Source organism: Thunnus thynnus, chromosome 7 (assembly GCF_963924715.1).
Source record: "Thunnus thynnus chromosome 7, fThuThy2.1, whole genome shotgun sequence".
Lineage (NCBI taxonomy): Eukaryota > Metazoa > Chordata > Actinopteri > Scombriformes > Scombridae > Thunnus > Thunnus thynnus.
The window spans coordinates 20,864,081-20,880,244 of NC_089523.1; the positions used below are offsets into that span (position 1 = coordinate 20,864,081).

Consider the following 16,164-nt stretch of genomic DNA (forward strand, 5'->3'; position numbering starts at 1 on the left):
AACATTGACAGCTGGTAAGAAATGGTAAGCATCCACCTTGACCTCCTCCCTCCTCGGACCTCTGCATAATTCTTACGGACACTAGAGAGTTTGTCACTTCATAATTAATCAATGGCTATTTTGATCATCTTAAAATATTCTCTTTTTTTGTCATTTTGTATCCGTCTGCTTCTTTCCTGATATTTTTCTCTTTTCTCTGCACTTCCTGTCCTACAGCTCTTTCATCTTTCCCCTTTTGCTGCCATTATTTTTTTCTACTGGTCCTGCCATTCCTTGACATCCCTCTCACTCTCTGTTACATTTCCCCTATACCTACAGTATGATTGTGTTAGTAACGCATTGGTGCTGTCATAATCCTTCATGGTCAGCGAGTTACGGAGTGAGGTGCTCTGAATATATCCCACAGGGGGAGAAAGAGAGAGGAGACTGGGGGTGGGAAAAGGCATGGCAGGAGAGGTGACAGCACATCTCTTTTTGCTGCCTTTGATCTGTCATTAAAGTTCAATTGCTTTATGACATTTTATCCCCCCACTCCTGCAACGCTGAACACTGACTGACCACCCCGCAGCTGTCGACACGCATGCCCGGGCCAGCTGTTTTTTGTATGAACGTCATTTAATTTGTGTATTCATATCCATACCCATTGGCCTATTACGTGCTAACAACCCAAAATGGAAGTAAGCATCCACTATTTAGTCTAAAAGGTCAGTCATCTCATCTGAGTCCCTGCAGCAGAAAGACTTATCTGTGAGAACTGGCTGCTGCAGACATTTGAATTCGGGCCTGAAATTGATTATCATTGATTTGTGCACCAACGTGTTATTAATCGCATTATAAGTCATAATTTAACCTTTTATAGTGTGTCAGTTTGTGAATTTGTATTTAGGTGCGTTTAAATGGCATCACTTTGATGATTACACTGTTAGAGGTCAGAATGATTTGAGAGAGGCAGAGGATTGAGAGGAAAACAGGGAGGAATATCAAATGAGGGGAGAAATCTGGGGTAAGATGCACTGAGGAGGAAGCGACTGTATGAGGAAGATCAATGTCAGGTTTATTTGTGATTTGAAAAAAGTGAAAAAAGCCACACAGTCATAACTCTAATTTATTTTAACAGATTAAGATCAACATTTTGGCCAAGTGCCTTCTTCAGGAATCGTCTTCTTATTTGTGATTCCAACCATATCCATATGTACAGCAGAGTAAGATATTGTTTCTGTCAAGACCAGGTAATAAAGTGTATGTTTGGTTGAATAAATGAAGGTTAAAGCTTCATTATGCAAGTTCTGGAAGTCAAACTATTGCTGGCATGAGGCTTGAAAGCAAATGACTTTGCTATTGCCTCCCCTTCCTTTCCTGCTGACCCGATGTATTTATTTCTCCTCAGGAACTGGAAGCAATGGCGCTCTTCAATTCGATGTAGGTATTGAGAGCATGCTAGCCTGTTAGTGAGCCATAGTGACGTCTTCATCTAATGCTAGCTTGAACGCCCTGTACAGGACTAGTAGTAGGCCAGAAGTGCATTCACCTATTGGTTGTCAGCTGTGAATGCCCACCCTTGACTTTGGCCTCCTCTGATTCGTTAGAAGGGTTAGTCTTACTTAAAAACTTGAAGGGGAATATCTCTGTATTGCTGCCAGGCTGTTTCATTCAGTCTAGGTAACAGAAGTCTTTGACAGCACCTCTCCATATTAAAATATACTTTTGAACACATTTCTACTAAGAAATATGAGAAAAAACGCAAATACTGTAACTTAAATGTAGATGAAGTGAAGGCGTGAGGAGGAGGGAGAGCGAGACAAAGGTAACTGAGTCCATGTTGTGTGGGCCAGCTGCTGTAATGACTCTGTAGTGAAGCTGAAGTCTGGAGGAAGGAGAGCGAGAGAATGACGGACGTGGAGAATGAGAAAGAAAAAGGAAGATGATTAAAGGGGGAGGACATTGAGGAGGATTGTTAGGAAAAGGAAATTGTTGCGTATGCAGCGCACACACTTTTTGACTCTGTGCTGCTGTGGTGGCAGTGCTTCATCGCTTCTTCCACCCACATTATTCTTCTTTGTGTATCTGCTGAGCCCTCCACACTGTGGGCATGGCTGATAAAAACCATCTTGTTAACCTCGGCCTGATCTGTTTTTCACTGGAATGCAAAGCATCAGTATATTTGAACAAAATCAAATGAATATCCAATGTAATAAGTCATGGCAAAGTTATAACAGGTAAAATACAAGGAACGAATCATACGTTCACTACAGATGTGCTGGCAGAGCCGAAAAAGCCAAGAGCCTTATGATGTAACTTGAAGAGTAAACATTAAAAAATAAATAACTACAGACAATCATGCAATCATCTGTGCAAATACGATTATTATCAATGTAAATTTGAAAGGTTTCTAGGTGTTAGCAATGAAGAATTTCTTAACATGTGACACAAGAGTGCTGGGAAATTTACAAAATTGATGGGAATTGAACTCCAGATTCTGGGAACTGATAATTCCACTGAATAGTAGTAGTGAGTGGTGTAGCCGTTCCATCAATGTCATTTTCAGTCGACACAGAAGCGGCGGTAGGACTTGTAGGAGCAGTTAACGTTTTTCATTTTGATTGAAGATGTGCCTATTTAAGAGTTGTTGTTTCTGTAATTTGGCTTGCAGTAACCTTTACAGATGCATTGATCTCATCCTTCTTTCATTTTTTAATTGTCTCAGGAAGATGACAACCCTGTTAGCATCTAACATCTTAGATGTGGACAGCAATTCAGAGGTCTGGAATTAGACCAAGAAATTGGTCATTTGGGGCATTTGAAGTTCTTTAAAGTTCAATATTATAGCTGCAACTAATGATTATTTATTATCAATTAATCTGATGATTATTTTCTCGATTAATCGTTTTGTCTTTAAAATGTCCAAAAATAGTGTAAATGGCCGTCATGAAGAGGCCAAGGTGACACCTTCAAATGTCTTGTTTTGTCTGATCAATGGCCCAAAATCCAAATATATTATATGTATGTAAAGGTTCAAATTCTCATATTTCAGAAGGTGCAACCAGCAAATATTTGTCATTTATCCTTTAAAAAACGACTAAAACAATTATTCAGTTATCAGATGGTTGAATTAATTTTCTGTCGACCGACTAATTGGTCAATCGATTTATTGTTGGAGCTCTTACCAATGTTTTTATATAAACAGTTGGTCAGATGACTACCTGTACACCATAGACTGCATAGAAAGATGGACAATATGCAATTATCATAATCAAGTAACATTAAACTTACCGAAATATTGCAACAATAGTCCAACTTAGTGCAAGTCCCAGAGCAGCAGATAAGCGAACTGTCAATCACGGCTGTCATTCAGCGCCCACACAGCAGGCATCAAAGCCTACTGTAAGTGTTGAAATCTTATTAACAGAGCAATGATTTCTAAAATGACCACCAAATAACTTATTAGAGGGTCTGAATTTAGCAATTGAGACTATAATGACTCGTTGAAATAAATGATTGACTTAATATTTCTAGAGAGGAGTTGACGCTTTTTGAATGGAAGTCAATTGGAGCCATCTTTTGGAACCAGCATGTGGTGGCATTGCATTTTAAGGTATTAAGATATTGACTTCAGATTCAAACTGTGGTAGTTGCTGCTTGATGTAGACAGATAAATATCACCTGACAGCCGGTCTTCATCTCTTCAGAGGTTTTTAACATCTTTCACCTCATTCTTTTGGTTTCACGGCCTGCAACTTTACTGTTTCGGCTCAGTCTTGCTGCTTTCATAACCTAAAATCTGGTTTGGTAGTTGTGAGTGGTGGTAAGTAAGCTGAAATAAAGACAGAAGGCAGAGTGTTTAGATACACAGTTGTACTGGATTCAAACTCAAATGTCTTGGCAAATCAGAAGAATAGATTTTCTCCCACAAGTAGTTGTGCTGTCCTCCAGGGATGTGTATAAATAACAGAGAAGTTTGTCTGGAAAGTACTGCAGCTCGTACATGTCTTAAATTAAAACAAATTGATCTGTATTTTTGATTTGCAAGTTACCAGCAGGAGTGCATTGATCAGCTCGTACACATGGAGCAGACCTATGAACTCGCCCGTTTTTCCCGGGTTTTTCCCGTATTTTCACCCCCTCTCCCACAGTATTCCCGTCTCGTAATTTCACCTGTAAATGTCCCGTATTTCCCTTTTTTCATTTTTACAGTCATACACAGGGCTGTAGTGGAGACTAAACACACGTAAATGCCATTTACTCACCTCTCAAATTCTGAAAAAACATTACGCAGACTTTCCATCACTTTACAGCTGTTAGTGGCTCAAACTGGCTTGATGTAGCTTTGATAGTTTGGATAGCTTGACTGCTGATGCATTCCTACTGTGTGTTTGTCCACAACCATACAAGCTAAAGTTCTGCTTCATGCTCACTCAGACTTTTAAAAAGAAGGCTTTTTACATTTCCAGAGTGTGAGTGAAGGAATCAGGAGAGAGGAGACAGAAGTAAGGAAAGTGAAGAAGATGCAACTGAAGAAAAAGTTTAAGGAGGAAAGAGAAACACATAGAAGCAGCCCAGGTGTCAGGTGATGGAGAGATATTAAGAAATTCAAAGCAGGAAAACTGTAAGGAACTTACACCTGTATCTAGATGAATTATTGTTTTGGTAAATATTTTTGAAGGCACAATCTAGATGTCCAAATGCAAATCCAAATGTACACTAAAGGCCATCCACACTAACAAAAGTCAAGATTGCACCCTCCCTCCCAAAAGACAGAGAGTGGAAAGAGCCAAGTCTATGGATTTGTAATATTGCTCACACACACACACACACACACACACACATACATACATACATATATACATACATATACATACTTCACTGAATGTTGAATAGCGTTTGCTCTGTTTGTTCTTTTCTATATCATTTCTGTATCTGATAATATTCCCAGGAAAGGGCTAAAAAATAGCCCATTATAATATATGTAGCCTCAGAAATAAGGCTCAGGATATCAATAACTTGCTAACATCAGACAACATTGATATTCTGGCCATTTCCGCGACCCACTTAAATGACTCATTTAATGATGCTACAGTGGCAATACAGGGATATAACATGTATAGAAGAGACAGGGACATCTATGGGGGAGGAATTGTAATATACATTCAAAGCCACACTCCTGTTAAGCTCAAAGAGGACTTAATGTCTAGTGCTGTTGAAATGTATGGGTTGGAGGTTCACCCGCCTCATTCAAAGCCTTTGCCGTAGGGGTGCTGCTATAGGCCTCCAAGTTCTGACAGTCAATATCTAGATAATTTGAGTGAAATGCTTGATAGAATATGAGATGTGAATAGAGAGATTTATTTCCTGGGATACCTGAACATTACTTTTCTTTCGTCAAGCTGAAAAAGAGACTTCTCACTGTAACCAGTGCTTGTAATCTGGTCCAGGTCATTAATCAGTCTACCAGGGTGTTCACTAATTGTACAGGAATCATATCATCCATGTGCATTGGTAACATTTACAATAACGCTAGAGAACCTTGCTCCAAAGCTGTATCTGTTCCCATTGCATTTAGCGATCATAATCAAGTAGCTATATCCAGGAAAGCCAAAGTTCCAAAGTCTGGACCTAAAATAGTGTTTAAGAGATTATTATGTGGATGATGTTAAAAATATTTGTTGGTCTGATGTGAGTAAAGAGAAGGACCCAGATGTTGCACTTGATGTATTCATGAAATTGTTGTTTCCGGTTATTGATAAGCACGCACCTGTCAGGAAACTGACTGTTAGAACTGTTAGTGCACCGTGGTTAGTGTGTCAGTTAATAAATGCTAAAAAGTCAAGTCCGTTGTCCCCCCTCCCCCCAGTGACTACTCGATTAAGTGAAGATTATGTAAGATTTTAGTTGACCAAGATTTTCTTTGGTTGACTAAAGCCCTAGTTGAAAGAGATGAAGCGAAAGTAGCGGCAAATAAGTCTGGCTGCACACCTGGCTGGCAGACATACTGTAAAATAAGGAACAATATGATATAAAGCATGATGGAAAAAAGCTCTTGAGTACCTTAAATGATGATCATGGACAGAAAGAATAACTCAACTCCATCTTTCATGGAATCAGATTAATCTTTAATGACTAAACCATTAGATATTTTCAGTTATTTTATTGATAATTTTCTTGGCTAAGTGTGTAAACTAAAGCAGGAAATAGCAAAATCAAGTTGTGAGCCATCATATTTATGTATAAAAGACCAAATGATGAAAGACAAAAATTGTACTTTTGAACTGTGTGAAGTGAGTATAGAAGAGGTGAAAAAATTATTGCTGTCTATCAATAATGAGAAATCACCTGGTATTTACAACTTAGATGGAAAGCTACTGAGGACGGTAGCAGACCATATTGCCTCTCCTATTTGCCATATCTTTAATTTGAGCCTTGAGAGTAATGTTTGTCCCCATGTTGTCCCCCAATGTTTGTGTTTCTCTTTGAGACGTCACTACCAGCACACTTAACCTGTAACCACATTTTGTATATATTTTACTTTTTTTTTAATTTTATTTTTATGTATATAAATATGTTGTAAGATCTCACTTTGTATGTATATTCAGTGCTTATGAATTTAGTGTATAGTAATATACAGTTTATACATCGATATGAATAAGAATATATATAGTAATATGTTTGCGAGAAAGAATATTGTTAGTTATACTGTTCTGATTTTAACATTATTTAGTTGATTTGTCTTTAAGTCTTATCTGTTGTCTTTTATCTGTTGTGTTGCTTCTATGTTTTCTGTAGACCCCAGGAAGAGTAGCTGATGTTCTGCATCAGCTAATGGGGATCCTAATAAAATCCTAAATCCTAGAAAGCACAGTAATGTGAAAAGAACTGAGTTTTACATCTGGCTGGTCGTCTCTTGGCTCAATCTATCATTTCCTGTGTCCTCTCGTCACCCACACTGCTACATGGTTGTGTAATTATCCTGTCTCAATAGCCCTACTCTGTGTCCTCCCCTTCTATCAGCCAGTCATTCACTCTGACAGTCATTCGGTCAGCCGACCGGCAGGGCAATCAGTCAGTGTGGCTGGTTTTTTGATGTGCGGTTGTGCAGCATCACCTCTGTGCCACCAATGCTCTGCTGCTTTTGTCATCTTTCTCAGACATCTCACATATGATGGAAAATGAATGCTTTAGTTTGCTTTGAAATCGTTTTGAATGCATATATATGCTTTCTCTTGGTTGTAGAAATATTCCAACTCTTTGTCTTGACTGGTGACCTGTAAATTCAATTCAACACCTGCGCTCTGTAATAAAGTCACTCTTAGCATCAGCTACAAGCCTACAATATGAGTCAAAATTAATCTTCCTCTGTGGTTTTACTCCCAGCTGTTCCTGCATGCATATACAGTATACGGTAGATCTCTCAGCGTGTAGGTGGCGAATGTCCTGAGGGCTTGAGTATGGGAGCAGGTGAGGGCATGACTGTGGCTATTTTTATAAGTGGGGTTGTGTGTATGTGCACTGTTGAAAGTTTATCTTTGTGAGGACCAGTTTGTGGTTTAAGTGGTGAGACATTTTTAGGAAGGGAGGACATTGACTGGCCCTCACTTCTTCACAGGGCTGTTTTAGGTTTAAGACTTGGTTTTAGGGTTGGTCCAGTTAGTTACCTTTACAGGTATCTATCCATGCAGATATGTTGGTTTTATTTGTCCATGTTTGGAGATATCTGTCGTCTACTCTTGGAAAGACCCTCACTGATATAATGCATTTTCTAACCTTAAAGGGTGGGTTCTCCCAAATTAAAAAACACTTGTTATACAACTTGTTATACTTCAAGTTTTGGTCTTATTTGTACAGGTTTTTATATGTCAGTCTTTGAGAGTTCTGCCTCCACCCTAATACAATGGAGGTGGAGGAATTTCATCGGTGGTGCTCACAGTACTGAAAAATTACGATTGAGAGCGGAAAAAAGCTACATGTCAATCCAGAAACAGTGTCTCCATAACTCTGGATAATCCACAGATCTTATTGGAGCTACTTTCTATTGAAGGACTAGTTTTAGGAGAAGTGCTCACAGTGTGTGTAGAATTATTTTATAGTAAAGGGCCAGATATGGTCCAAAAACGGACATTGAAGTGGAACCAGTTGTCTGTATAAATGGACACGTTAATGGGTTTGTTGGTGTGTACAGTATATTTTGGGACCCTGCACAGGGACCCTCTCAGACTTGGGCAAATGACTACATTTCCTCACGCTGACCTTCGCCAATCCAAATGGCCACTTGGATGTGGAAAGGTCGATTTGGGCTTAATGGGAGCACTGATTCTGCAAAAAGATGTTGCTGTTTTTTAAATGTACATACACAGGGTGTGTTGATGTTTTCTCTTAAGTAGGCAGGTTAATTGGAGAGGGAGAGAATGCAAGTCGGTATGCATAAATGTCATATGAACTAGTTAGTTTCAAGCATACTGACATTTTTAGTATTTAGATAATGCATTATGTCAATGATTGTCACAAGTGTAGAAGAACAAACATATGTGTGTGTAGTGAGCCAATGACCTGGCCTTGAAACATCAGTTGGTCAATGTCCTCTCCATGTGCTCTCCAGTTGAACTAAGCAGATTTACACACATGCATGTGAGCAACAAGGCTTTGCATACAGAGAACAAAACAAACTCTTATTCAGTTCTTATTCTTCATATCTTTGCAGTTGTCTACTGTAGGAAATATGAATAAATAATAAAATGTTCAAGTGTGTGTGTGTGAGTGAGCACACATACATAATGGATGTTACCTAGCTGTATTATGATAATAAATGTGGTTATGCTCTCAGTAGTCCTCTGTGCAGCTGACATAGATTTTTATGAGTCATTTCTAATGGGACTACAGGAAGCTGCTTGAATTGGCTGTAATACAAAGATACAGGAAACAGGTCTACTGTAATATGGAAATACAAAAGGACAATAAAGTACTGCCCAATTGGGTTTCCATCTCAACTTGAACTGTCTCTCAAAAACTCTCTCTCGTATTCTCAGATAATACTATGAAAAGGGTTCGAATGCATACAGACTTAAATGTACATTTAATTCTCTTCCTCTCCATGTAACCTGACAACTTAAGAGTACACATCAACACCAACTCCGTGTCCTCTGATTGCACATGCAATTACATGTTCACAGCTTTCAATAATGTTGCTGTTTCTCCTCCTCCTTTTTTTCCGTGCTGACATCATCCTTCTCACTCCTTGTCTTTTTTATCTCTCGCTCCCTCACTCTGGGACTGTACTTCCTCCTCCTCCTGTTTACACTGTGTGTGCAGGCACTGACTTTTGTCTTTATGGAGTGACTCCCTGCTGGCATGGTGCCTAGAACAACTCTCTAATCTAATAAGCAGCATAATCAGGCCACTTTTCCTGCCGGGGTGTTTCGCCCGAGTGTGAGCCCCAGAGGCAGGGTGCATTGAAGGGTTATGGCCTAATGGGGACCGGCTTGTATAGGCCTTATTCTCTCTCTCTGTTTACCATCTGGTGTATATTATCAGTGTCAGCTGCAGTGTGCATGTGCGTCTTGAGCTCAGCGCATCTGCTGTGCCTGTGGACAGTCATGTCCAAGTCCGTAGGCTAAGTCAAGAGTGCAGCACTGAAGTCCTCCTTCAACCTCTTTGTGACTCAGCGGGAGCTGTGGATGTGGGTGGGAGGTTGAGGTCCTCTTCCCTCCTCACCACTCCAAGTAAAACCAGACCAAAGGCCCCCTTCTTTCTGCAGGAGATACAGAATCTCTCTGTGGAGTCTGAACACACCACTGGGGCTCTCCTTGTGGAAACTCATTGAGATTCCCTACCTGTCCTCCTCCTCTTCCTCCTGCTGCTGCCGCGTCTTTTCTCTCTGCTTCTAATAGTCTGCAGCTCCTCCAATGCTGTACCAACACCAAGTTTGACTTATTGATGCCATGTGAAGAGCTTTGTTCTAAAATGAGTGTTGTCATGAACATTGAGCACATTAAATCATTAGACTCATTTACCTTTTTTTTAAAAAAATGTAAAAGTCTGATTAATTTCTGCTTTTCCAAATAAATAGCTCTGAGGAATAAAACACTTCATTGTTTATTGTTGGTTTAAATATAGTTTGAGTGGGTTTAGATAATATTAGTGTGATCACAGTGGCTCTCACTTAGTTTTGTGCCAACTGCGTCGCCATCTCTCGCTCAAGTCTGTTATCTCAGAAGTTTTTCTCAAAAGCAGGTTCCTCACTCTCTCTACTTCTCCCCCCTCTATTTTCCCACATTTCCTCCCTGCCTCTCCTCTATTTTGCTGATTCTGATTCTTTGTCAGCACATCACAAGTTAACTCTCCACAGAAGGAGTTTGTGTGTGAGAAAACACGAACGCCTGTATTAGCTCGTATCTGTAACTGTTAGAAACACAGTTATTCACAGGTTTCATTACTCAGTGTCTCAATTTACATGCAAAATCAAAGAAGCAACTCATAAGCTACATTTATTTTGGGATTGTTGTTGATTGACGTGAGAGTAATTGTTTCTATCTGTTCCAGTATAGACAAAAAAAACTATTCTTCACAGAGACGTGGTTACATAAATTGATATCTCACATTTGGAAAAACTGTTTGAATAACTTAACATGTCAGTTTACATCGTGGGCATCTTTTCTACCATATATTGAAACAAGGTGATTGATTGGTGTGGTTTGATTTATGTCTTTTTGTTAATTTGGCAGCCCTATAGAGATGATCTGGTTTTGTTTATCATTATAAACAACTCTAGTGTTCATTCAGCCATCTTCTTTATTAATATATTATATGAGTTGTGATTGTTTAGGTCTCAGTGGATTTTGCTTTGGGATCAAGTGTGTTTCTGTGTTTGTTGATTTGACTAAAACTCAATATTCTCCACAGAACCTAAGCTGTGCCTTGGATAACAACAATGTTAACATAATGTTACCAGCAGAGAGATAGATATTGACTAGCTCTAGATTAGCAAGGGATCTACAAGGGAGCTGTCGTTGATGTATTGAGAGGAATTTATTCATCCTGCTTCCTACCATGGATACCTGTATTTCATGCATATTAGTATCTTTCTCTAGATGAACCTGGTTGACTGCCTGCACACGAGTGGCATGAAAATAATCTCTAATACGACTCTTGGTGGTTTTTAAATATTTATTGGATATAATGTTTTAAAGAGTAGTTCTTAAATGTGAGGGGCGCTCAGGAAATTCTCATCTTAGTTTTACAGTGGTTCCTTTTCAAAAGGAAGCATTTGTCAAATACAGTAGTCGTTCTGAGTCCCAGAGTGTCTGAAACCTATTACACCAATATCACACCACAATCCTTTTGGGCCAATGAGGATTTTAAATAGAAAATTTGGTGGGTTGGTTTTTTGAGCTGCTTGATGGTGGGAAGGAGAAATAGATACGATTGTAATTTTGATGCACACAACTAGGAAAGTTGCTGTCATCAGCATTATATGAGGGTCTGTATTTACAGTGTCTACATTGTGTCACTGCTCAATAACCAACTATGTGGTCCAAAGTCATAGAAACAAGACGTCAACTGACTTACACTGATTTGTGTGTGTGTGTGTGTGTGTGTGTGTGTGTAGTAAAAACATGACCGGTATCTCCAAGATTTTCTCCCTGTTGTTGGGAAATTTCGGGACGAGAATAAGGCATCATTTCAGCCAGGACAAGATGGAAACTACACTCCTTCTCCACAGCGTTGATAAGCAAATGGATCTCATAGGCTGCTAATTGGGAATTGAATTAGTTTGACAGAGGCTAGATGAATGAGATGAAGCTAGATGAGATCCCTGCTAATGTCGTGTAATGGCAGATATGTGATTAGAAATGAACATGTATCTCAGAATGAATCATTGGCCGGACACTGGTAAGTCTGAGAAGTTTTAACTTTTCAGGATGGAACTGATTCAACGGTAAAGTTTCATCTTTGGATGTTAGTAGACAGACTTTAAAGGCCTGATTGATAATCTTTGTGACCATGTAAATGTGAATTTTTGTATAGTTTGAGCTAGAAATGGAAAAACTAAATATTACTTGTTCTTATTTACTGATATTTATTGATGTAAATATAATATTTTGCAGCAGCAGTAAAAACAAACTTTTCTTGTTGTTGTTGTCTGGTATTAAATGACCTGTCAGTCATTTTCAGATTGAAAGCAGGTTCCACTCTTGTGTTTTTTCTTACATACTGGAGCAACCTTTTTTTTTTTTTATATATATGTATTTGCTTCCCATATTGTGCATTTAAAGGAACAGGCGGACATTTCAGGGAAATATGCTTATTCGTATTTTTGCTCCCTGTAAAACCACAACTTAATTATAAGTGAGCTTTAGAGGTGCTAAGCTAACCAGCTGCTAGCTCCAGCTTGATATTTAATGGACAAACACAAGAGTGGTGTCGATTTTCTGAGCTAGCTCTTGGCAAGAAAGAGAATAAGCATATTTACTAAAATTATACTTTTAAACTGAAATGTTCATGTGCATCTGCATGTTGGTGTATGTGTGTGCAGGAAAAAGTGTGTAAAAGCCAAGGTTTTCTCTGCCCCTAGATCCTAATTCAATAATAACTTGCTAATCACTCGACCTGTGGTTCTAATTACAAGTGTTGTTAAGTGCTCCTTGTTTCTAATCAGTCGATGGGTGGAGAGGTGGGGAGCGTGTTAATGCTGTTCTATTTCACCTTGAATTATGCAAAAAAAAAAACAATAAAAAACCCACAACTTACATGGTTTGTTCCATTTGATCACAATTGAAGTTTTTGGGGAACATGTTCAATATTAGTTTTTTAATTGTGTGTGTGTGTGTGTGTGTGTGTGTGTGTGTGTGTGTTTGTTCAGGGGAAGGAGACGACAGAGGAAGAGGATGAAGTCACCGTCGGGATGGAGAAAGGATTTATGGACGAATTCTTTGAACAGGTGTGTTGCTCTCATTGATCTTATCTTCTTTTGTCTCTCTCCATCACTGATCTCATTCACCTATTCAACGAGTTCATAGTACACTAATAAATTGCTGTTTTGACCCCCAGGGGTCCTTGAAGGGGTTCCAGGGGGTCCCTAGCAAAAAGGAGAATAATGTATTTTCACTATAATTCTAAGTGATGACAGAATGTGTGAGTATTTTGGTCACAGGTTTCATACGCTTTCTGTATAAAACATCTAAAAGCAAAAGTCTCATCAAATGTGAGACCCTGGTACAAAATCTTATCAAATGGGTGGTCCGTGGTCTTATTTGTGTCAGGTTAGGGGTCCTTGATGTGAAAAAGTTTGAGAACCACTGGACAAATCTGCCTGGGTATTATTCCTCTCCCAGTATTGAATCTAATTTTGTTGATTTTTCACAGCTCTGTTATCAATCTCGTGACATTTTTTATCTCTGGGGAGCATTGATTTGATTTATGGCTATTGATGTTGTTGCTGGTGTGACATGGATCGTTACGTATTTTATTTCATTTCAAAAAGCCTTTATTGATTCAACAACACAACAATGCACTCCGTGTCCAGCTCTGAATATAAACAATGGTAATTTCTTTCCACTCTTTCCTCTTGTGCATGACAGATATGCACCGAGCCTGTGTAAAACTGCATCTATGCATGCGTTTGGGAGTGTATTTTCCTGTACATGCTGTGCACATATGCTGGGAACACAAACTGAACATCGTCATGGCTCTCAGAGGGGGGGCCCCCATTTCAGTGTAGCGGCAGTTGACATCTCCTCCCCAGAGAGATGGAGACCTGCTGTGAATCATCAGTCATAAGGAGCCAGACTGACTTTACTCTCTGACATCTTTCTCTGTGAGTAAAGTGGCCTCTGTAATGCCTTTTTAATGGGCCTTATACAGCGAGTGGTTTAGAAGTAAAAAGCAGGATAATTCAGCTCAAATAACAAGAAAGCTGAGGGAGACTTCCATATTTATCATCATCTATCATCTGTTTGATCCTCTGGTTCTCTATATTTTTACAGTTTTTAAGACACCTGCATATATCATTTTATGTATACGGGGGGCTTTAACTTTGAAGTATTTAAATCACCATTGCTAATGCTGCTACAAAAGGTGGGTAGTGTGAGGTTGAATGCCAGTTAGCAGCATTTGCGAGCTATGAAAGAGGTCTAACAATAAACACTTTGATATGTGAGTTTTCAAAGCAACATGAAACAACTAAAGAGGCCAAATCCTCTGTGTGTGAACTGCAGGTGCATCCATCAAAAACCTGCATAGTTATTTAATATTTTAAGGGGAATATTTCAAAAAAATTAACCAACAGATTTATGATGGACATACTGTAAATACGTGGTGAATAATTACTGATAAATGGAGCCATGTGGTAGTTCAAGCAAGCAGAGATGTCATTTTAAATTTACATCGTCCATACCCTTCAATCATATATGACAACAACCACTAACACAAGCAACTGGGCAGCACATAAATAGATTTGATGCTCAGTCATTCTGCTCAGCACTGCTTTCCTGCTGCTACAACCACCACCTGCTTCTCAGCAGTCGAATATGTCCACCTCCCCAGCCGACTCCTGCATTAGCTTTTAGATTTCTCGTTTCAGTATGAGAGACCCAGACTCTTTCCCTGTTTGTGTGAGCGTACAGACAAGACCAATGCCTTTTTCTTCAAATGTGGCATAAAGGGGCCATATACACAATTACAGGTCTATATTTTCAGTCTGGGACTCTACCAGAGTATCCTTGCATGGTTTACAGTTCAAAAACTCCTTATTTATACTGACCCTTTACACAGCCCCTCAGGAGGGTTGTTTAGCTCCTGTCTCTTTAAGGCCTCCCTCCTGAGGAGCTCATTCTGCTCATGGAAGCTGCCTCTCAGCAGACTTCAACAACAAACAATGAAACAAACTATAGTAGTAGGATTTCACTACTTTTTCTCATTCTTTGCTCAAAATGTCAACTTCTCAAATACATCTATGCATGTTTGAGCCAAAATCTGATCCAAAATATGCAGCAACACATAGTAAAACCTCAGCAACAACCTTAGCAAGAAAGGCTGTTATAAATCTCAGAAAAAAGCTTAAAAAGCAAATGTATCTCCAGCCAAAATATCCAAACTCAAATCATCAACATTATAATCTGGATAACTCAAAGAACACACAAACACAAAGAATGGGGCCCTGATCTACAAAACACAGATTTTTTTACCTCTTGAGTAAGAAATTGTTTTTTACTTCACTGTACCCAGGACTGAAATCTCCTGAATGTACATGGTGTAACCTACACTTAAAACAGTGTAATTGTGGGATGTTTTAGCTGTGAGGAACATTGCAGCCTGCAGTCATTTCTCTCACATTTGTATCCTCTCATTTCTCTTCTGTCTCTAGTTCTCGCCTCTGACAGACAGTTTCTATCCATCCTTGATATAAAAACGAACATCTCTTTATCTGTCTGGAGTTTCTGTTTCAAGTGAGGAGAGACAAGGTTGAGTGAAATGTGGAGACGGAGTTTCAGACTGAGCAAGAAGCAGGAGAAATGGTGAGACAGCCAGATGAGAGTGATGTGGAAGAAGTTAAATAGCAAGACCAGAGAAGAGGAACAGGTAATAAGATGTGACAGAGGGAGATGTAGATAGTGCAGTGAGCAGATTAAGGGAGCAGAGGGGGAGAAAGAGTAATCAGGCTCTCACCCTGACTGGGTGCATTAATTAAGCTTTCAGTGGAGGGATAGCAGACCGCTGTCCTTCACTCACACCATAAACAGGACCCTCAGAGTGTTGATATTGATTTCATAATGTGTTTGTGGCATTTTGTTCTGCAAACATGCATGTGGTGGTGTCTTTGTCATAATGTATTAAAGTATCATGTACTACACAGCTGTATGTTGCAAGGATATCTATCTGTGTGTGTGTTTGTTTGTGTGTGGATGTTAAAGAGTTTAAGAGGCCCACTAATGGCAATTCAAGGATAAGACTGAAATTATTTTACCTTTCAAAGGATAAGGCTGGTGATTTTCTATATTTTTCTTATTGTCAACAAATCTCATGTGCAGAGCCAAACCAACAATGAATTGATCATTAAAAGTATTGTGTGTGTATCCAAAGCCTGATATATCTTATTCCTCTGTGCCTTAGACTGCTATTGTTGTCCAAAAACTATTAAAAACATATCAATTAGCCACACCATTGCACACATTCCTTTGC

At 39.1% G+C, this 16,164-nt stretch overlaps 1 protein-coding gene across 5 annotated transcripts in view; it reads left to right on the forward strand.

Annotated features, from left to right (window-relative positions):
- stx1a (syntaxin 1A (brain)) overlaps positions 1-16,164 on the forward strand; it is a 63,867-nt gene that overhangs the window by 6,321 nt on the left and 41,382 nt on the right. For all 5 annotated transcript variants that reach the window (XR_010928989.1, XM_067594868.1, XM_067594865.1 and 2 more), the window contains exon 2: positions 12,848-12,925. Coding sequence is in view for 4 of the 5 variants with exons in the window: in XM_067594868.1 (XP_067450969.1) it covers positions 12,848-12,925 (78 nt within the window). In the remaining variant the exon portion in view is untranslated. The remainder of the gene's footprint in view (positions 1-12,847; positions 12,926-16,164) is intronic.